At 39.3% G+C, this 21,565-nt stretch overlaps 2 protein-coding genes across 2 annotated transcripts; one reads left to right on the plus strand and one right to left on the minus strand.

Moving 5' to 3' along the window:
- Nucleotides 1–1,032: 1,032 nt before the first annotated feature.
- Nucleotides 1,033–14,513, minus strand: TRN1 (transportin 1). The gene is made up of 27 exons (XM_078577775.1): nucleotides 14,158–14,513; nucleotides 13,520–13,807; nucleotides 12,861–12,950; nucleotides 12,686–12,763; nucleotides 12,443–12,523; nucleotides 11,443–11,493; nucleotides 8,671–8,756; nucleotides 6,253–6,319; nucleotides 6,121–6,177; nucleotides 5,999–6,028; nucleotides 5,859–5,918; nucleotides 5,590–5,703; nucleotides 4,569–4,682; nucleotides 4,363–4,461; nucleotides 4,102–4,230; nucleotides 3,947–4,021; nucleotides 3,757–3,828; nucleotides 3,562–3,672; nucleotides 3,085–3,168; nucleotides 2,895–3,002; nucleotides 2,616–2,717; nucleotides 2,245–2,307; nucleotides 2,105–2,179; nucleotides 1,953–2,024; nucleotides 1,759–1,883; nucleotides 1,564–1,684; nucleotides 1,033–1,494 (listed from the first exon to the last, which is right to left on the minus strand). The coding sequence occupies exons 1-27, from the start codon at nucleotides 14,338–14,340 to the stop codon at nucleotides 1,351–1,353; spliced, it is 2,679 nt and encodes an 892-aa protein (XP_078433901.1). The 5' UTR covers nucleotides 14,341–14,513; the 3' UTR covers nucleotides 1,033–1,350.
- A 215-nt stretch (nucleotides 14,514–14,728) lies between these two features.
- On the plus strand, nucleotides 14,729–16,549 carry LOC144705841 (TonB-dependent heme receptor A). Its single transcript, XM_078578676.1, has 2 exons — nucleotides 14,729–14,888; nucleotides 16,160–16,549. The coding sequence occupies exons 1-2, from the start codon at nucleotides 14,816–14,818 to the stop codon at nucleotides 16,384–16,386; spliced, it is 300 nt and encodes a 99-aa protein (XP_078434802.1). The 5' UTR covers nucleotides 14,729–14,815; the 3' UTR covers nucleotides 16,387–16,549.
- The last annotated feature ends 5,016 nt before the right edge of the window (nucleotides 16,550–21,565 follow it).

Consider the following 21,565-nt stretch of genomic DNA (forward strand, 5'->3'; position numbering starts at 1 on the left):
ACAGCGAGTTGTGAGTGCAGGAAAGTTCCATCTCTTCTCTGATGACTTTGCTCAAACATGCGGGGACCCAAGTATGAGCTTGGTAGATAAAAAAATTTCTCTCTCTTTCAATCACCATACACATGCAGGAAGCACACTGAAGGATGGTTTTATAGATTTGAGGGTTGGATGGAAAAAGAGAGAAAGACAATGTGGCCCAAACAATTGCAGCTCAGGCGTTCTTGATTCTCAGATATCAAGCTTTGAAGTTGGATAACCTTGGTCATCCATATGATTAAGTATTCTCTCTCCTTGTCACCCCCATTGTCGATTCAACTTTTCTGTTAATGGTTTTTGAATCTCACTATAATCTCTTTTTAATGATTCTCACATTTTTCCTTGTCACTTGGAATTTCTGAGAACGACATATGCCCTACGCAGAATAAGAAAAAGAAAATGTACCTTAAATAATTACCAACCATGTGATGTGGTGACACATCACTACTAGCCATGCAAAAGCAACTGACCTAATGTTTAATGACAGGAGGGGTGTGTCACTCTCACTATACTAAAACATGCATATAATGATTCTTTGAACAAATGCCACATACATGCATGCGCATCCATCTGCATACACCATGTAGGTTGCCACAAATTTTCACTTCTCTTTCAATAAAATAATGAATATTTTATAATTTCTTTATCCGTCTCTACACCTGCATATATAATGATTTTAGCTATATTTCTTCATATTGGCACACATTATCCCTGTGGGTTAAAAATAACAAGGCATTAGCTATTTATTGGTCATTAGGGCATCCTGATTTGTGGTGTCATAGTGGCATCTTTTGGTTATAATTATCAATGCCCAAAATTTATGATTGTTCGCCATTCAATCAAATATAATGGCGACATGTCGGGGCACACCTTTAAGAGCAGAAATATTAAATAAGTTAAATTTAAATCAAACATAACTCATCAAATAAATTCTAACATAGAAAATTGGTATCTTCCTGAATATAATGTCAGAGCATTCTGGCAGTCATTCACCAATTATAATAAAGTTCTATGCATTGAGAATAAATAAATGGTGGACAAAAGACAACCCGGGTGAGATTATACAAGCATAAAACAATGGGGCGATAACTCTTTTAGAAAAACTGTACTCTCTGTCATTCCTCTCTCTCTCACCCACTCACTCACTCTTTCTCTCTCTCTCTCTCTCTCCCTCTCTCTTGATAAATAACACTCCAATCTCATGAACCAACAGAGAAGCGGGTCGAGCTGAAGATTCTCACCCACAATGTAGACGTTGGCGGCGACTCCAGAGCGACATCTGAACGAAATGGACCAATCAGATTCCATAACTTGCTATACCCCGTACATGGCGAGCCGCTCCCGAGCCCGGGGATCCAGCATGCCCATATAATGCTCCCATCCAGCGTTTCCCAGCATCTGCTTATACCCATTAAGAACCTGGCCGACTTCCTTATGCAAATCCTCACTCCTAATTTCCTGCATCAATACAACAAAAAAAATTAAGCATCTTATTAATAAATTGGAATGACATGGCTAACGACTTACGCGCCAACTAGCCACTGCTCGGAACAACATGCCGAGCGAGTTCATTGCCCCAGACGGGTTGGCTCTGACCATCGCACTGAGTCCCCTGAACGCATCTTCTTTCTCTACATCGTCCCGTATCCTGGTGATTGAACATGACAATGATGATGATGACGAGGACGAGGATGATGATGAAATGAGGAAAGAGATGCATACGAGCATAGTGCAGTGCACCAGCTCTGCATGAAGTGCTCCATGTGCGGGGCTACAGGCTCGGGGCAGACCCATGCAAGCCTACCCAGAGTGATGGCGCAGTTCTCCACCAGTGATTTGTTCAGGCCCTGATAAAAATAATGATAATTTATAAGTATTTTCCTCATATACAAGGTGAGTATTTTCCTTTGGCTTACTTCAGGGTTCTGGAGGACTGCGACCAGACTCTGTATAACAGGCAGGACGATGGGGGAAACTTCCTGACCAACCTATAAAAGCAAAGAGAGAAGGCAGAACATGATAATGATATTCTGCACCTGCAGCATAGGTAACCCGGGATTATGCTGACCTTGATCGCCAGTTCTCCTATTGCCCAACAAGCATTGTTGGCCACCGACACATTTTCCTTGAGCTCATCGGCATTCTGGCCCACTTTTTCAATCAGAAATTGTAAGAGGAAAAAAAGAAGGGTTTTTTAAGAAAATTTACCAGCTGCTTGGCTGCGACGTTGAGGAACTCCGTGATGCGGGGGCGCAGATGCATGGGACAAACCTGTTTAAGAGCTATAATCATCAGGGGCGTGAAAGAGTAACGATTTAACAGAAGAGACATCTTATTTATGGTAGCAACGATGATGTCAACTGATGGTTTGCTGAGGACGTCTTCAATGCCATCATCAGCTAGGCCGATTGACATTCAGACTACATTGATGGGTTAGCATTTTGTACTCGAGTTTCACTAAGTAGACGATTGACTGATGTAAACGGTCTGTGATATCCCTTAAGCATCAACATCATCGTCATCGCCAACCATCCTAAAATTCATCAACCCTAATCTAAGGTATTTTCTTTGTCACGCACCCTGGCGAGATCTCCGAGGAGGGCATGTGCGCTTTGACGAATATCAGGGGTATTGTCCACGCAGCAGAGCAAGAGGATATCGCTCAAATTGCTGGCGCCCACCTGCGCACATCAGAATTCCGAACAAGTTAATCCCTACCTGATCATCATGATATTCATGTCTACGAATCTGTCTCTGAATCCTAGTCAAATGATTTCAAGAGCGTGCTATGAGAAGAAAGTAGTTTCCAGCGAATTTTTCAGCTTGCAACTGGTAAAATTAATCGAATGAAGGCATACCAGAGTCTCGATTCCACCACCAAGACCTTCCACAAGTCCTGACAGAAGGTCCAACGAATACACAATGAAGTCTTTGTCATATTGACCCCCGGCTGAAACAGGATCGACCTGAAAAAGAATACATTAATAATTAAAAAGCTAACACGTCAGAAGAAAGACACTAGTTAGAAACATTGTTCAAAGAAGGCACCTTCGCCAGCTGATGTGTTTGGACTAAACCAATGCATTTGTTGAAGGCGAATTCGGCATACTGAGAAAATCCTGATCCCAAAGCCTGAGATAAGAACGAAAACATGTTTAGGATAACTCTGGAGAGATGACAAAACACCTCCAGAGAAAATTACAATAAATATGTGGAGGTTTATTCAATTTATTTAAAAGTAAGAAAAAATCGAAAAACCCACAAAAATTCGAGTAATATAAAGAACATGCTGTTCACTTGCCAATTTACCCTCACCCTTTCGTAATTTGGCATTCGTTCTCATCTATGTTGGACTTTAATCTGTTGCTTTATGTATCTTCCTAATTTCGTAGAGGTCTTTCACTGGCATAATATTTCAACCGAAAGATACAAACCAGAAGGTATAAATCCCGGAAAAGGCCAAACTAACAATTAAATTTAGTTCATCTCAATGACTGAGAAAAACCCTTTCGAAGGAGACCTTACTTGCACTATAGAGATGAAACATTCCAACAGAGGAAACAAGTCCTTGTCACAGTTTGAAAGTTGCTGCCATTTCGATATCAAAGGAGGCATCAATACATCAAGATACTTGGGCTGCATAGCACGAGATAGAGCATTAGGCCAAATCAGACAAGTATTAGAAGATTTGCGGGGACATGAGATTTTCAAAAATTATACCTGATTCAGTTCGGCGCCCACTGCGTCAGCTAGAGTACCAATCGCATCATACACAATGCGTAAATTTCGTCTCTGTGTAATGAAGGAGACAAGAAAAGAACATAAAAAATTAAAATAAATTAATGCATATACCATCTAATCGGTGCGCTAATCATTTTCAGTGTATCAGTCAAAAGAAGCTTTCCTGTACCTGGTATTTCCCAAAAGCGCAAAGAAGATGTTGCAAAATGATGTCGAGGCGCGGTGCAAGCTCCTCAGCAGCTTCCTAAAAAAAGTTGCATTTGTATCAGATTGGATTAATTGATAATTGTATTTCCAATAAAAAAATCGGATTCTCCTCATCACCTCTTCAAGTGTTGCAAAGGCTGAACATGCAGCCTCTTGCACTCGTTTGTTGGTATCCAATATTCTTCGGAGAATCCCCATAAGTACTTTATCAAACTGTTCTTGAACACCTTGATGGCTAATGTGCTCCTGAAAAAAAAAAAAAAAAATACATCTTAAGTTGTGATATAAAGAATAATAATACACAAGAAAATGACCCGAGACGAAACGTAGATGCATTCAAATTGGATTTTAAAAATTAAGAAAAATGAGGCCGATTACCTGAACAATGAACTTGCTGTAACGTGAAAGTGTCCAACAGGTAATACTCCGAATGAGAGGAAATTTATCATCTAAAAGTGGCACCAAAAATGCAACGATCTGTATTGAAGTAATAATAATTATTTATCCATCACGAGCCAGCACAGATACTTTTTAATTAAACATCTACAAAACATTTAAAGGGGTGGAGACTCCAAGGAAAATACCCCAGGCAAATGAGGATAGAGACCCTTAATGCATCCTTCTGCCACCGCGCCAAGAGCCAGAACAGCAGCTTCGCGGTCTTTCCAGGCATGATCCCCGGAAGTGGCTAAATTTTTCTGACGAATGAGTTGATTTCAGTCAGAGGCAATCATAGAGCACAAGTAAGAAAAAAGCCATCATGAATAAATTTAAGAAATCCAATATTCAAGAGTAAAAGCATGTAAGGTAATTGTTAGAATGTAGAAGCCTGATCCTCATAGTTATCCCGTTTTTTATTTTTACCCTTCTTATCTGTGTATTTTGCTCCATACCCTTATGTAATGTTTCTTTATTTTGACCGTTGTAAACTGGGATTCGGATCTTAAGATCCTAACCAGATATGTACTTTATACAGGAAAATTCTCCATATGGTAGGACACGGGATTTTAAGACCTAAACCGTAAACTCCCCCACTTTTGCTTTCTTCCTCTTCCCTGTCACTTTTGATGCCCTAATCTTGCTCGCCTGCTTATCTCTTAGACGACGGTGTGTCAGGAGCATCAGCACTCCAACAGTAAGAGTTAAATGAAATTAACATCTTAATTTTTATGCAACATTTAACAATAACACCGAAGAACTAGACATAACTTCAACAGAAACTTTTAGCAGAAATGTTAGCATAAGGTACTGGTCAGGTTATGTTGCTCGGTATGCTCTTCTGGATCAGCAAGAGTATGGTAGAAAAATAACTCAAACATTCATGAGCGAGACCACAAGATTTCGAGAGACTTCCAAACACTCCTGTGGGAATATTTGTTCAAATCTTCTTTACAGTTCATCCTGCATCTTATTTTTACATATAAAAGTAGTTATAACCTAAACGGACGGCCTGTATCTATATACTCAGCACTGGCACACTTAGAAGAAAAAAATACCATCTCAATTGCAGACACATGATTACAAATGGACCACGACTAATTCCATCAGCCAGTGCAGAGGTATATTGAACGAAAAAAAGATGAACCCTAACCATAATAAAGTTACCTCAACCAATGGCATCAAGGTAGGAAGAATCTCATCGCCAAATACATTGGAGAGAATGTCTAAACCAGCTGCACTACATTTTCTCAAGTTCCAAACGTTTACAGGTTCATCATCCTGTATAAAATATCGCAAAAAGTTGGTCAACATAACTTGGCCAAGTAAACAATTCCAAGGAGAGTGTTAACCGATGATTGAATATCATAGCAGATTTAATAACGGCAAGATAAAATTCAAAAAGTGATTTGAAAGAGGAAAGAAAAAAAACTTACATCTTCTTCATTATTTTCAGAAGCGTGAAAGCGTGATGTATGAAAACGTGGCTTAAGATCCTGAAAAGACATTCTAAAATGTAAGATATATATATCGTCAAAGTAAAAGCAGTTAACACATAGAGAGGAAACAAAAGGACCTCATCACGGTCAGGCACAGATTCGTCATCCTAGACAAAGAATTAAAGTCAGCAACCGTAAAGACAGCTAGATGATAAAAGAATGATTCACATCATAAATATTTTATCGAATTAGTAACCACCTCAGCATCAACTAATGCTTCATCATCATCAGCATAAGCCATATTTGACAACAGCACCTGGGGAGAAGGGAGCCGTTTCATGTTGTTAACATATTACAGAGAACATATACCATGACTTTAGGATAATCTTACCGGAATCAATCGTGGAAAGAATTCTCTCAAGCCTTCAGCCGATATGTTACCATCACAGAATGCTGACCTGGTGCATAAACCAAACAGTTTATTGACACGACAAAAAATCCAAAAACTTACAAAACAAAGCTATGAAGAATGGGAAAAATTTTAGAGTCTTAAATAGATGAGCACTTTTGACTGCTAAATTAGATGATATTCTTTATAGACAATGAACTGACCCCACTTTAAACGCCAAAAGGCAACCTAAGAAAACACGACCCAGAGATCTGAACAGCCAGAAAGAGCAAATACAGGAATATATGAATCCAACGATACTAAAAAGAATAAGAGATGGACAACTCAAAAAGAAACTCCAAATAACGTTTACAAACAATGTATCTGTCAGTGACGCTTGGTACTCATTATAAATAAAATTTTCAAAATAAATAATGAACGCTATTGTAAACATGACAAAAGTTACTAGGCGTATTTGAATCGGGTGGTTACCGCTTTGTCGGGTGACCACCTTAAATCACTTTTCAAAGAAAAAAAACACTAGGCTTATTTGAAATCAATAGCCGAGAAAAGAACTTCTAAGTCAACATATATGATATGATACTGGGCCACATCAACTAGAGAAGCCGGCTCAACAAGGAAGCCAGGCCCATAAACCTCCAAGGCCCTACTACTTAAAGCCTAAGGGGAAGTCTGATGGTGGCATCAAACATTTGTCCTCTGACCTTCTCTCTCTCATCCTCCGGAAGATGAGCTTCCCTGCGTGAACAGAGGGTGTTCCTATCTTCCCAGAAGTGATCTTTCTATCTCTCCCTCTCATCTCTACTCTCCTATTTGCTCTGTGTCTGCTATGAGATTTCCATCTTGAGAGACACATTGAGACACTTTCTAAAGTTAATTTGAGCAGGGTCTTATCAATTTGGTATCATAGTACAGGCAATCTCACCACAGGACCAACGAAAAAGGATCATCATAAAGAAAAACACGAAAGGAGTCCCTAAGAGGGGATAAAGAAGTTGGATTCCCGCATCACTATCCTTCAGGCAAAGATTGAAGGTAGGGTCACCTTTGCACAGGAAGGTGGATGCATTCTCACTCAGAAGAGCTTGTTCAACATCCTCACCATCGTCCCAGGACTTTCATCCAGCCTCCAGCGGTTCAACATCCTTGACGCCGCTCAAGGCAGGTGAAGAAGACCGGGACGGGAAGACCACAGCTGACCTCAATGCAGAACCCCTCCAAAGTACCACTCCCTCTTGTCAGTGGCCTGATTCTGTCAGGTGGGTTGGCACAGAACTGTTGGGCTGATGGTCCTTGAGCAGCATCACCAGATGAACCCACCAGCTGCAATAACTGTCACCCTGATGGTAGGAAGGGGGTCACATGTCAGGGTGACAAGGGCAGACCTGCCATATTTTAATAAAGCCTAGGCGCTCCCATGTACCAGTACGTCCCACTAGTCTGACGCAGCATCTGGTGCCACGAGGCCCAAAATTGAACCCAATGACACTCAAGAAGCCCAGTAAGTCAGACGGTCCACTAGTCACCAGCTGCTCTGCTGGACCTCAGTCTGACACACTTAGGGCCCCAAACTGAGGGTGTTTCTGGGATGGTCCATCACCCCAAGAAGCCAGTTGCCTCCTGTCCCGTCACTGTAACCAAAGAGCACATCCCCTTTCTAGGCTGAGACGCCGATCAATGGGGCCTGAATGAACAACAAGAATGGAACTAGGCAGGATGACGGCAGCTGGATCAGAACAATTACAGAGGTCTGTTGCCTGAGCAATGGGAAGTTTAAGGAAATTCACAGCACCCTGTTGACGCAGGGCAACACAAATGACTCCTGGAGGGTCCAAATCTCCATGACTCGTTTCCACCAATATTGCATAAGCATGACGGGACGGAAATGACGTCACTGTGGATTTTCAACAGAATCATCATGATTAGAAAGGGGAGCAATGAGGTCCACACCATTGCCACCAAACAGCTGACATTCCTTTCTTTTCCGGGGCCCACCCAGAAAGTTGGCTGTGGAAAGTCGAGCATAACTTTTGGTTGTATCCAACCGATGGCCATCTCAGGGTGGCCTCCTCGTATTTGGAGGGTAAGGCATCAAAGTGGTTGCTACAAAGACGACCATGCTGGATTCATGAGTTGGGAAGAGTTCAAGGCGAAACTCTGCAGGCAGTTTGGTCTCAAACCACATCAAGCTTACAAATGCGTCAGAAGGGAGCATTGATGAGCTGGTGGAAGAGTTCGTGAGCTAGCTGGGTCCATTCCTGACCTATGTGCTGGCACCAGACTCCCATCCTTTAAATAGACATGATGGCAGAAACATCCCCAACAACATCCCAATTAATGGTAGCACACAACCCACACAGCCCACACACATATGTAAATATTTTCAGGGCAAAGGAATACCAAAATTCACATGCTTCAAGAGCAACTTCCTCGTCTGCGTCCTTATTGGCTTGTAGCATATATTCTATAACATTTCGCAGATGAGGCTGAAAAAAGGATGAGAAAAGCAAAAGAGGCATAAAGGAAGATGTGGGCGGAGACATTTAATTTGAAAATTGAACAATTGTAACCACAACTACGGAAAATGAACATAGAGCTTCAACAAAATATTCAAAATTAGGCTTGAAAATGGAAAATCAGCCCAAAAATGGAGACGAAAGAAAATGCAGGAATTCAGACTCTGTAAAAACCAAGGAAACAAGATTTTCCAAAACAGAACAAACAAGCTAAGTAATAAAGGGGTAAAAAAGTAATAAAAAGGGAACAGAGAACTATTAAAAAAGTGAAGCCATTCCACCTAATTTAATGTTTCCTCAGTGAAACATCCCAGAATTTAGGTACATCCCTCAGTTTGATAATTGCATGGCTATGCTTGTTGAAATCTAAATCACGACGCTACAGCTCTTCATCCATAGCCCTATTTATCAATGCTAGACTTTACAATAACCAAGTAATAACCTGCTGTGTAAGCAGAAGTCACTTGGACGGTATGATGTGTTTGGTTATTGTCTTGATAATTCAGCAGAGTCAATAAACCTGAGGCGACAACTTTGGGTTTGAGTCCCATCATCTCAGAGTATGATACACCTTGGTAATGTCTAAGAAATATGTATCAACTTCGAATTCAAGGAAACACCAGAAATCACCGATTTATGTCTGGATTCGATCAATAGAGATGAGAAATACGAACGACAGGACGTAGAGATGGCTCCTCCCTCCAAGGCAGAGCTTCCCTCCTCCCAATCAGCAGGCCAACTCCCGCAGCTCTAGCCCTTCCGACGGTCGTAACCATCATCCTCCAGATTTCAAGAAAGACCCGATCCCTTTCCCACACTCCTCTTCTCTTATTCATAGGGGTTTCATTCCCCTTTAGTCAGCATGTGCGGTCAATGGCCGTTGACTGGCTCTCATCTTATTCCTTCTTTTATATTTCTTTGAATAGAACATATCAAAGTATCACCTTGAATCTTGATAATAAGAATTGACATCATCTCATCGTAATAATTGAGTCAATTTCTCTTTTCTAGCTAATGAATAATCTATTTTCTCAGCAAGAAAATCAGATTCATGCATGACTGAACATCATCCCAGCATAACAATTCAGCAAGAGTTTGGCAGTATGTTGGAGATATAGACCATATTGACGCAGGACACCAAATCCAGCGATTACACTCAGACACAATTGAGAAGATGAACTTTTTGACTCATTATTGGAGCTAAGAGTCATACCATCTAAGCATAACTGAGTATACAGCTTCAGCTTTACATCATCTCGGTGTAACAATGGAGTTCAGTAAAGATTGGTTGTTTGAATATTTCGGACCTTAAGATATCTTCTATTGAGATGAAGAGAATCAACGCCCCATCATACGAATTTTCCTCATCTAGCATCTATTGCAGAACTAAGATTGGGAGCTTGCAATGCATACACCGTAGAAGAGGTTTCGGAGTTGCAGCAAATTGTTTTCCATAGATATCTTTCTGAAAATTACTCAATGTATGTTATATGGATACACTAAAACTAAAGCAGTAAAAGACCTCCGAAGTCAAATGCTCGTTATGTATCATCAGAATTTATGCTTTATACTATTTCAAATTGATGATTAATCTTAAGTGTTGTTTACATTAAGAGAGAGGAGATATGAATTAGCAACAATTCGAAATGGCAGATTGGTTTTTTTATGGAGAAGAAAACATAGAAGTGTACGGTCTGCAGATGACATAAAACAGAGTTCTGCTAGGGAAAAAAATCAGAAACGTAAAAGTAAAACGTGAACATAATATATACACTCCCCAACCCAAAGGTCCAAGCACATACATCCTACATGAGATTTAACTTTGTTAATGGGGCCTGCCGTTGCCATATGTCTTGTAGTTCTAAATCTACCCTGTAAGGGACAAGACAGTCTTTCAAACTATCCATTTACATTATTCCATGATGTATCGAGTCTTCCCCAATTTCTAACTTACAGAGCAAAAGATGAAACAAACCGCCCAGTACTCAATATAATAACCATGAGCTGAACTCCTATCTTCTGGATATTTGGCCTTCACGAATACGCATAATATCTCAACGCGCTGTCACTGGGATTTATGTGATCCTTTAGTCAACAAGTTTGCATGGATGATCAAGCTCTGAGAAAACATTGAGTTCCCTACGCCAGCGCTTTAAGTTGTATACCAAATGCCTCTTAACGGAACAACAAACCAAACGTTGAAGAATAATTCATGGAAATAGATAAAGAGAATATATCGGTGCCATAGAGTAGAATGCCGATAAACATTTGGACAATATGCTTCAGAACAAAAGACATGAATCAGGCTAAGATCAAATTAAAAAATTCTAATTGATCCTCAGTAAAATCTTCCGACAGTATCTATGACAGAACCTTTGATACTTTTCTAATCAGAATATATTCCTGCGGACAAGCTATGAGTCATCAAAAGGAGAAAAAAAACAGATGAAATTCAGACATTCTGATCTTAACTCAAATGAAAACAAAGTTTAATTTGATTCTAAAAAAAATAAAATGCCCGAATCAAAATGAAATTGGAAATCAAATTTCTTTAGAAATGACACTTATTAAAGAACCACTGGGCCATTACTATAACATGTACGAAGACAACAATAATAGAATTCTATGCAGACGGCAAGTCAATAACATATCAAACCTCCAAGAAAGTGGGCCTAACTTCAATCAGTTGCACAAGAGCCGCACATACCTTCATAAAGAAACCGGCTGTGAGAACTGAACCGAGAAAAACACCACAATAAACCCCATAAAAATACCACAAAAAATAGACGATGGTTATCTATCGTGCGATGCCTGTAATAGATCAAAATTTATGAAATAAAATGCGATCCTGGTTCATTCTGAATATTTGCTAGAAAGGCAAGTACTGTGAATTGTCCGCCAAAATGCTATTTGAACGAAAAATATTAATTATCAGTGAACGTTCCAGAGAAAAAACATTATAAAATTTAGATCAATTAATATTTTCGAAACCAGAACAATAAAAAAGAGGGTTAAAATGTTTGCCGCGCACCATCGGCTAACCCATTCACAAACAGGATCAACTGATACTGAGTTACTCGAGTAAGACAATTTCTTCCAAAAAAACATGAGGAAGGCAAAGTTAACCACGTTGGTGCTCTCATATGAGAGCCTCATTTTAAAAAATCACAAGATGGAGCAGAGAACACCCAGAAGACTAATGACAGTTATTTCTTGGCTCAATTGGAAAAATTGGTGGCCTTTGATGCACCAGTTTCGGGAATACAGTAGAGAACAAGATATCTAAAAATTTTGTGACCATATTTTTAATGTTGGATGTACCACAATGAGATGGGCCAAGTAAAAAATGAGAGCATAATCCCAAAAAAAATTACGAAGCGAAATAAAATAAGACGCACTCATTGATGTAGTTGAAGCAGCAACGGGAAGTTGGAAATATACTACGTGACTTTTGGCCTTTACAGCCTCAACATAAATTTTTATTGGCCAGTGGATTAAGTGTTTAATAGTGCAGATCAACCCCAGAGTAGTAGAGGAAGCAATATTATTCTGGGCATCACGAACTTGACAGGCCCTTCATAACGCTTGCTCAGCAAGGAAAGTAAAGTGCACAGACAAAGTGCTGCCGCCAGAGGATAAAGTAAGAAAATGCATACCAACTTTCGAACATCTGGTGAAGGATCACTTGCTAGACTAAACAAACCCTGAAGGTATTGGTCCATAGATACAAGCAATGCCTGCAGAATAAACGCCAAAGGAGTGTAGCACGTTAATACAGATGCAGTTATAAGTATCTAGCGTGAAGATCCAAGCAAGAGGAATTCATTACAAAGTATAAAAATAAACTATGTAAGAATTGAAAATGAAGGACACAATGTAAGACAGGAAAATTTACTTACTGTAGGCATAGCAACAATATATTGGTTGATAGAAGCCAAAGAGAGCTTTCTAAGTGTGGCATGCGGTGACTGGAAAAACTGAGAGCACAATCATAGAACACCTTTGTGTAAATTTCAGAAAAAAATCAACCGTCAGGAAGATAATATAACTTTACAGATTGAGTGGCTGAATAACCTGTAGCAGCCTTGGCATAAATATATTAATGGGCCGTTCAACTAAGCCAGGGACATCCGTGTCAAGCTCCTCTGGCACGTCTTCACTGATCTGTACAGAAGTAGAAGTAGTTTAATAATCAGAAATCAAACAAAACCAGTGAGTATATTATGGTGTACTAGAATAAAAAAATTATTGTCAAAGAAAACAAAGGCTAGGACACCGAAAAACACTATCCATTAATCAAATAAAAAGAATCCCATCACTGGATTAAACTCGCGACTGAAGGCACACGAACATATTTTCCTTTTTAAGAGTCAAAAGGGGTGAAATAATAATCAGTCTGATCGGTAGGTCTATATCATCGACTAATCCATTGCCAGCTTATAAGCGGTCTTCTGTCTTCAGGGAAACAAATAATGGAGCTATTCATAATCAAGAAAAAATAGGAATGGAGATTAGAGTTTTGACATGCCACATTGTATTTGAAAGTCATACGTTACTACACCAAGATAAAGCAACTCAATCAAGAATGAAATAAATGAAAATATAGAGGCCCGATTTATAGATAGATGCCACTTGGAATTCCAGATGCCATTCGCCTAAAATCATAATCATACTGAGGATTGCATTTTATGGCAGCGACTAAAAACCAGAGCTTGGGAAGAAGACGAGCAAACCTTAGACAAGGCGTCCAGAGCACCATCCATGTGATTCAGATCATTACTTTCCAAACAATTAAGAAGAGTTTGCAGCAATTCAGGCCAGCTTAAAATCCGCCCTTGTTGAACAATAACACTGATAACTGTACCGACCGTTGATCTAATATGCCTCTCAGACGCTCCCAAACAAGGCAAAAGTTCAGACTTTATAAACTGCAGGTAAGAAGGAGAAAAGGTGCCGAAAGCGGATTTCAGGTTGTTTTTCAGCAGAAGACCAGCCGCCTGCCGAATTTCCACTGATTTCCCCTGTTGTGATAAGAAAACCTAACGTTAGTCATGAAAGTGAAACTTCCGTCGATTTGGCGAAACGTATCTTTGACTTAAATTTTGATTTTGTTTCAACATCGTTTGAAGCAGCAATGCTGTACCATATAGAATGAAATTGAGGTAAATGAAATTTTCACTTTGATCCAACAATTGAATTGATAAAACGGCCCCGCGACTCGAATTCAATGCTAGAAATAAAAACCGCGTTACTATCCAAATCACGCAGCATTTCATACTCGAAAATATGAAAAAAAATTCCTCTCCTACGACAGAAGATGCCAAAGCCGTTGGCAGGCGCAGATAAGGTCAAAAACAAATCCAATCAATACCTCGCCTCGGGCAAAAATGTAAACAAGATAGTTGTTGAAATCAGGAAACTGGCTGTAATGCTGAAGCTGCTGCCATATGCGATGTTGATCAGAAGTCGGGGAGATTTGCTGATCTAGAAGCCCACAGATCTCTCTGAGCCCCTCTTCCTGCGGCCGCCACAGTGCCGCAGCAGCCGCCGCCATCAATTACAACACCTTCCACAAACAACAAAAAATCACACCGCAGACCAAATCAATCTCCAACGATCGAAGACCGATTCTTCAATCACGGCGATGGTAGGGCGGCGGGACGAACAACCGAGTGCCAACTCTGGCCTGCGCTCCAGAATCCTCCCGCTCTGGCAAAAAACTCTACAGCCGATGTTAAAAATCTCTCCTTTACAAGGCTATTCACACAAGAAAAAGAGAAAAAAAACTCATTTTAAAATCATATTTTATTTATAATATTTATTTTCAGGAGTAAAAACCTCAGTTTGCCGACTCTCCGGTAAAAAATGGTATATGTGGGCTGTTCCCAGCTCTGCTTCTGGACTGATGGGCCGGCCCATTATTCAAGTTGGCTTAGGCCCATGAGCTTACGTTCAACATCTCAATTCTCAACGACGCTTGTTTGTGAATCCTGATTTTGCGAAGGCGACGGAGCATCTGCGAATCTGCGATGGCCATGGCTCACAAACTGCGATCGGCGATAAAGCTTTCGGCGTCTGCTGAATCGGCGATTTCTGGATCAGGTTTGGGCTCTTCTTTTTGCGCTGAATCTTCTTGAGATTTTGATGTTAGTCCTTTGTTTATCTTTGAATCTCATTGCATCCACTTTCTAGGGTTTTTATTGACCTTATATTAGTGGTAGTCCAAATGATGTATTGTTCTTCCTTTGTTGAGTGCATAAAAAATTGGAGGTTAAGCGTTCTAATGTTGTGTTTTTTTCTCGGATTTTTAACGTTGTTATCTTTTTGTAGTTATCATCGGATTTGGTCGAGCGTTCTTTTTTTATTGTTTTGTAGTCATCCCGCGAATCTTTTTAGTCATTTAATGTTTTTTTTTTCTTTCAACCGCTAGACGTTTTTTGCCTTCAGCTGACAATTGTTTTGTGCATTCCTTTGCTCTTGGAAACGTTGCACCTAAAATTCAATTTAGCAATCCTTAGCATACCTGAAGGAGGTTTCGCACACGTGTTTTCTTTGTATTCTGACAATGTATGATGATGAATTCCGTTTTTTACTGCTGCTACGGCAGAATCTCTAATCCGGTCTTTGTTTTTCATGCGCCCAAACCTTGCGTGTCCGAAAGCTTGCCTAATTTCTTGTGTGATCAAACAATATTAATGCAATCTTCGGGTACAGAGACACAACATTCTGTTGAAGAAGGATGTTTATATTTGAGTTTTCATTATGCGAGACCATTGATTGAAAAGTGCGCTAGAAAATTTCTTTTGCCAATTACCTGAAGGGTTAACTCGTGTTAAACGACAGTGACATTCATAAAAGTAGCTAAATTTCACAATAACATCACTTCTTTGATTCATTAAACGTTTTTTGTTGAGCTTGCTGTTGCGTTGAGCACATAGTGAAAAACATCTTTTTTTTCTCATCTAGGTTTGCTCCGTGATAATGTAAGGATATTGATTATTTATGTGCGAGGATTATTTGAGTTGGCTATGGGTTTTCCGCAAAGGTTCTAAGCGTGTAAACAACCATAAATAAGTGTAGGCATGTTGAACCGGTTAAGAATAATTCGCCTTGCTTTTCTTTTATTCCAATTAGTGTCACATATGGGCGATTTTTTTGCCCTCGAATTCACTGCTTAGCAGCGTTGGACTGGATTATGGTCTTGAAGCTCACATCTTTTTCTTGCGTGGAAACTTAAATCTAAAAGAAATAACTGAACTTATGGATGCATTTTCCCTAATCCCTTTGTTTCCCATCTAAGGTTACCTCCCATCAAATTTTTAAGTAATTCTTTTCCTTAGACTTGATATTAATTGGATTATATGTGGATGCAGTGTCCCGAAGCATCCATTCTACAGGATTAAGGGGGATGGGTGGCGGCCATGGCCATGGTCATGGTTCTGAACCATACTATCTCCATGCGAAACACATGTATAACCTGCACAGGATGAAGCACCAGGGCCTCAAGATGTCTCTTGGTGTCCTCTCCGCCTTCAGCATCGGCGTTGCAGTTCCCATTGTTGCCGTCATCTTCCAGCAGAAGAAAAGGGCTTCTGGTTGATCCTTATATTCCTCTTGTCGGAAAAATAATGCCCACATACTTTTCACCGTTCTTACTCTCAGGTTTGCTTTTCATTTGGCTTGGAATCTTTCTCTTACGTCTAATTTGCTTCTTTGTAAACTTGTGAGAGTTCGACTGAGTCTTCAAGAAAATTATGCTCCAATTTGCGTGTTGTAGGTGATGTTCCTTAAAAGGGATACTGTCAATGGGTACTAGTTATTTCCTGTTGCAGATGTCTTGTCAATTGAGTTTGGCGAGTAATAGTTGAACTGGGTTTCTTGACATGTTCCAAAATAAAGTGACAGCTCAGTGGATACGAAGTCTTGCTTTTCACTCTAGCTTTTTATGTAGTTTGCATGTTAGCCCTTTTGCAGGAAGTAGACATTATTGTTTCACTAATTGTGCAAGTTCTTGAAGTTTCTCTCTAGCTGTCCGTGGTTTCACCGATAGCTCTTCATAGAAGTAGTAACTACTGTTTGGGTTGGCGGTCGATGATGAGTTTGTGCTTGTCGTCCTCATCCCCAAATTTCATTATTTGTTCCTGGTACAAGTCAGAATGTGTGATGATGATGATGATGATGATGGGATGATGACGTGGTGAGATACTGACTAGATGATAAGTGCGAATGATGATGGCACCCAGTTGGCACCCAGTTGATAAGTGCGAACGTGTCAGTTGGTACCAAGTTGTTTTAAAATTACGTTTTAATGTAAAGGAATTATTATATTGATTATATTGAGATGAACTGTGGAGACAAAAGAGAGATTCAAGGAAGAATGAATAGGGGGAAATGACTAAATTGTAAATTCAAATAGATTTCAATTTCTTGTTTGTTTAACATATGGTTCAGTTTCTAAGGATATCATATCTATTTCTTACAATTGTGTCCGATCTATTGATGACGAGGGGCCTCAGATGAGTGATGTGTCAGGACGGCCATGATGGATTTTAAAAAATGACCAAAAAAGCTTAAAAATTGTCAGATTTAAGTTTTTCAACCGCCAAAATTTTGCCACGTGGTGTCGCTAACTCAATTTCTTGGCATTTTACAGAAAGGTCCATGCATTAATTCACGTGCACAAAACGATGCCGTCCAAATATAATTGGAGATATGCCCCTCTAAATCTCTCTCCTCCACATCGTTGTTTTTCCCATCACACGTGATGGTGACGCCATCAGGTGACAGGGACGTGACGGGGACCCCACAAACCATGACGTGTGACGCGAACGTGATGGATTTTTTCGAAATCCTCGGACGTGTCACGGATCGTCATCCATCCTGTCACATCTGGGATGTCACGTCCCAGACATGCCGTTTCAAAATTCCATCTATAGTTCATCACCTGTTCAGGAGTTTAGTTTGTTATTTGACACATAATTTAAGTTAATGAGATTGACAAATACCTAATTCCCTCCCCATCGTATTTCATTTCTTTGTTAGATAAACCAACACTTAAGCAAGGTACTTCAAACTAGTTGACCCCTTGAAATATTTTGGCCAGGCCTAGGTCAACTTTACCTGATTTCCTCGTCTTTATTGAGTGCAATTCTATTCAACATGGAAGAACTTGAAAATTGTTTGCATGAGGAATAGATTGGTCCACTACAAACTGCTAGTTGATGTAAGAATATTTTTTGCTTCGCTGCTAGAATAATGAAGGTCACAGAAATGAATAAAATGATGGGTATCACTATATTATCTTTGCCTTTCTTTTGTGAGAGATTATTGTTAGGGAGAAATTAAAGTATTCCAGCTTGAATCTATTAAATTAATAGATTATTGTCACGTCAGCTGCAACAAAAGTTATTAAATTATATATTTAAAAATAGACTAGCACCTGTGCGCGGGCCAGATATTTCTCAATTCTTTGAATGAGACTTATTAACCTGTTCATTTGCCTCATTTCTAGACATCCACACAATCTCTGGCATGTCAAATAGGGAAGGTCGTGCGGTCTGGTCCGATTATTTCAGACGGCGTGTGATTTTTCTGATTGCACAGAAGCACTGATCGATGTGCGGTCCGAATTTGTGCGACAAAATCGGACCGCACATCGCACAAAATTGAACATTTGGAACATAAAGGGACGACGTGCGATTTTATTTAAGTTATGCCCCTCCGCTTCTATCTCCTCCATATTTCCCTAAGAAAATTCATAGGAAAAAGGAAATTAATTAGATAAGACCCTTTAAATATTTTTATTGGATTTATATGCCTCGCAACAGACGGCTGAGAGCTTTTTTGAGGGTATATTTGCAACAAAAATTTAAAAAGAGTCCCTCTGACTTTAGAAATTACTCTAAACTCTTATTTTCCTTAGAGTTATATCTTTTTCTTTTTAAAAATTCATTTTTCTTCAAATAAATCTGAAATAAATTGAATAAAATTCAAGAAAAATTGAAACAATTCAGTAATTTATCCCCACATTGTTTAAAATTAATTTTGTTTTCGAAACTGCCATTTTCATTTAAATAGGGTTATTCCAGGCTTAAATAAATTCCATATAATTCATAAAAGAAGATAAAAATTATAATAAAATCTGAATATACTTGGAATAATGATTAACATGTAATTAAAATCCATTAAATGGATAAAATTGTGCTATTTACTTGAATTGAACACTGAATTCAGGGAGTTATCAGCATTACACTCACTGAGTTGATAAGACCCTTCAAATAATGAATTAAACACTGAATTTATGATAATTCATTAATTCTATTTGAAACTAGATAACAATTATCGTGGGTGTAAAGCTAAGGACATTATGTTAAGAATTTTAGGAACATTATTCATTGGGCGTTGGGTGGGCTTATTATTAAGAAAAGTAATATGATTTCGAGATTAAATTGCTCATTAGTCAATTATATCTAAAAGTATATAATAATTGTAATGATTGTAAATCTTATTCCATTATGTTAATATTTTAATAATTATCGTCCCTGTAAATCTTACGAAATTATGTCATGAATTTTAGGAACATTACGTGTTAGGTGGGATTATTATTAGAACAAAAATTATGATTTAGTGATTAAGGTATATGTTAATTTTATCTGAAACTAGATAACAATTATCGTGGGGGTAAAGTAATGACATTACATAATGAATTTTAAGAACATCATTCATTAGGTGTAAAGTGGGTTTATTAGTAGGAAAAATAATATGATTTCGAGATTAAATTGCTATTATGAGAAAAAATAATGCTTATAAATCTTAAGGCATTATGTTGAAAATTATGATTTGTTTACAAAAATGAAGTCAAAAAGCCACTGCATGTGACCAAAAAGTATACAACACATTGTTCCAATATATCATCATGCTAATCAACCTTTGGATCCTCCTCGCTATCTTCGTCATCTCTATTGCTACCATCATTGACATCCTCATCCACACTTCAGTGTCATGAGTAGCTCGATGCTTTCTATTGTCAATCTTGTTCGCTTGTAGTTGATGACGGTGGCACGACTGGCAGAGAAAAATTTCTTTGAGGGCGCACTTGTTGCCAAGACTGATAAGAACTCCTTTGCAATTACCACTAAGCTAGGATACCAGTGCTCACCTATGACCTTGCACTAGTGTAACGGTTTCGTCCCCCTGATAGGGGGTGAAGTAATGTAGTCATCTAGTTCGTGCACTAGATCAGAAGCTCGTGCAACAACTCATCAAGTGCTTCACTGAAAAAAGCTTTCGTTGTCCAAGCAGGACGAAAACACCTAGAGGGAGCTGAATCAGTCATAGTTTGATCATTTCTGCCGTCAGGTGTAGCTAATAAATTCCTTACATAATTGATGACTTCGTCTCGATAGTCACAGTCGATTAATCGTACCTTCATGGATGGATCAATGAGCATAGCAAAGGTGAAGGCCTGGTTATGATTGAGGATGGTTGAATATTTATTCAGCTTGGTATTCATTGCTTAACAAGCACTGTAGACGAAAGTCTGTTGCCGTGATGATATAACACTATTCACTTGAAACAAGGTTGATTCTCGGATTTCTCGCATGACACTATCAAGATATTTTGTCATATCTCTAAGGATGACAATTGCTTCATTTGCAGATGGTGACTTAGATTGACAAGCAAGGGCCATGGCCATCACGAGGGCCTGCAGTATCCCTGTAAAATCTTTGGTCATCTGCCACTCATCATCAACCAACACAGGCTTCTTCAAGACATTTACCGCCATTACATTAAAATATCCCTCTTTTCGATACTTGCGACAAGCATCTCATAGGTTGAATTCCACCGTGTAGTGCAATCTAAGGGGATCTTCTTATGGTTCGATAATCCAAACTGCTTGCATAGTGATACATAGCACTCGGTGCATTGTATTGACCCACGTATTGTAGTTACAATGTTCCTCAATCAGAGCATTGCATCACCCAGAGCGGATGAACCGAAGTCATCAATTGGGTTGAAATCGTCATTGTCATTGGCACCAAAACTATAACTATCATCCAGGATGACTTGCTCAGATGGTGCCTCCGTAACCCGTAGCAAGCTGAGCCCTGCCTAGACTACAAGGTTGATTACGTGTGTCTTACATAATATGTGCCTACTTGCAGTGAAATGATGGTTCCCTTGCTTCAATTCATCTTCTAAAGTAGCCATCATCTTCTTGTTATTTGATGCATTGTATGTGGTCATTGTGCCCACCTGCTTAAAAATACATCAGATGTGAGAATGCCGTAGCACAAACTACTTCTTCCTAACAATTGCCAATAGTGAATAGGATAGACATATGAAGCGCATTAGTTCTTCCTTCGTATTCTCTCGCGTACAAACCATATAATATTGCTTCTTACTACTTCCTGCATCAAAATATTCAGCCGTTGACCTCTCCCTTCCGACGCCTTTCCCCTTGCCCATCAAGGATGTGAAAACCTTTCGATGAGCTTTTCCAGATGTTTCCACATAGGAGTGCTGATCAGATATTTGTTGTGGTCCACAATTACAGTACATAATTTGCATCTGAATTTTTGGCGTCCTTGAGATGTGAAGTACCTCAATGCATAGCACGTATCAACGGGGGGCTTCTCTTGTTCTCTGTTTGCGCCACTATCTGATGACTCATCCTCCGCATACATAACTAGGAAATCTAGGCCGTGTGATGATTCACCGTCTTCCATCCTAATATTTACTAGGAAAGTGACATGGATAAAACATCTGTCAAGCAGTCA

This window comes from Wolffia australiana, chromosome 7, assembly GCF_029677425.1.
Source record: "Wolffia australiana isolate 7733 chromosome 7, ASM2967742v1".
NCBI lineage: Eukaryota > Viridiplantae > Streptophyta > Magnoliopsida > Alismatales > Araceae > Wolffia > Wolffia australiana.

Excerpts from the sequence above, each read along its gene's own strand:
- TRN1 (XM_078577775.1), bottom strand. The coding sequence starts at position 14,340 with ATGGCGGCGGCTGCTGCGGCACTGTGGCGGCCGCAGGAAGAGGGGCTC. Across the intron at positions 12,951-13,519 it reads CTCTGGACGCCTTGTCTAAG|ATCAGTGAAGACGTGCCAGA; the intron begins GTTTGCTCGTCT and ends ACTTCTGTACAG. Across the intron at positions 4,683-5,589 it reads CCTTGATGCCATTGGTTGAG|AAAAATTTAGCCACTTCCGG; the intron begins GTAACTTTATTA and ends CTCATTCGTCAG.
- LOC144705841 (XM_078578676.1), top strand. The coding sequence starts at position 14,816 with ATGGCCATGGCTCACAAACTGCGATCGGCGATAAAGCTTTCGGCGTCT. Across the intron at positions 14,889-16,159 it reads ATCGGCGATTTCTGGATCAG|TGTCCCGAAGCATCCATTCT; the intron begins GTTTGGGCTCTT and ends ATGTGGATGCAG.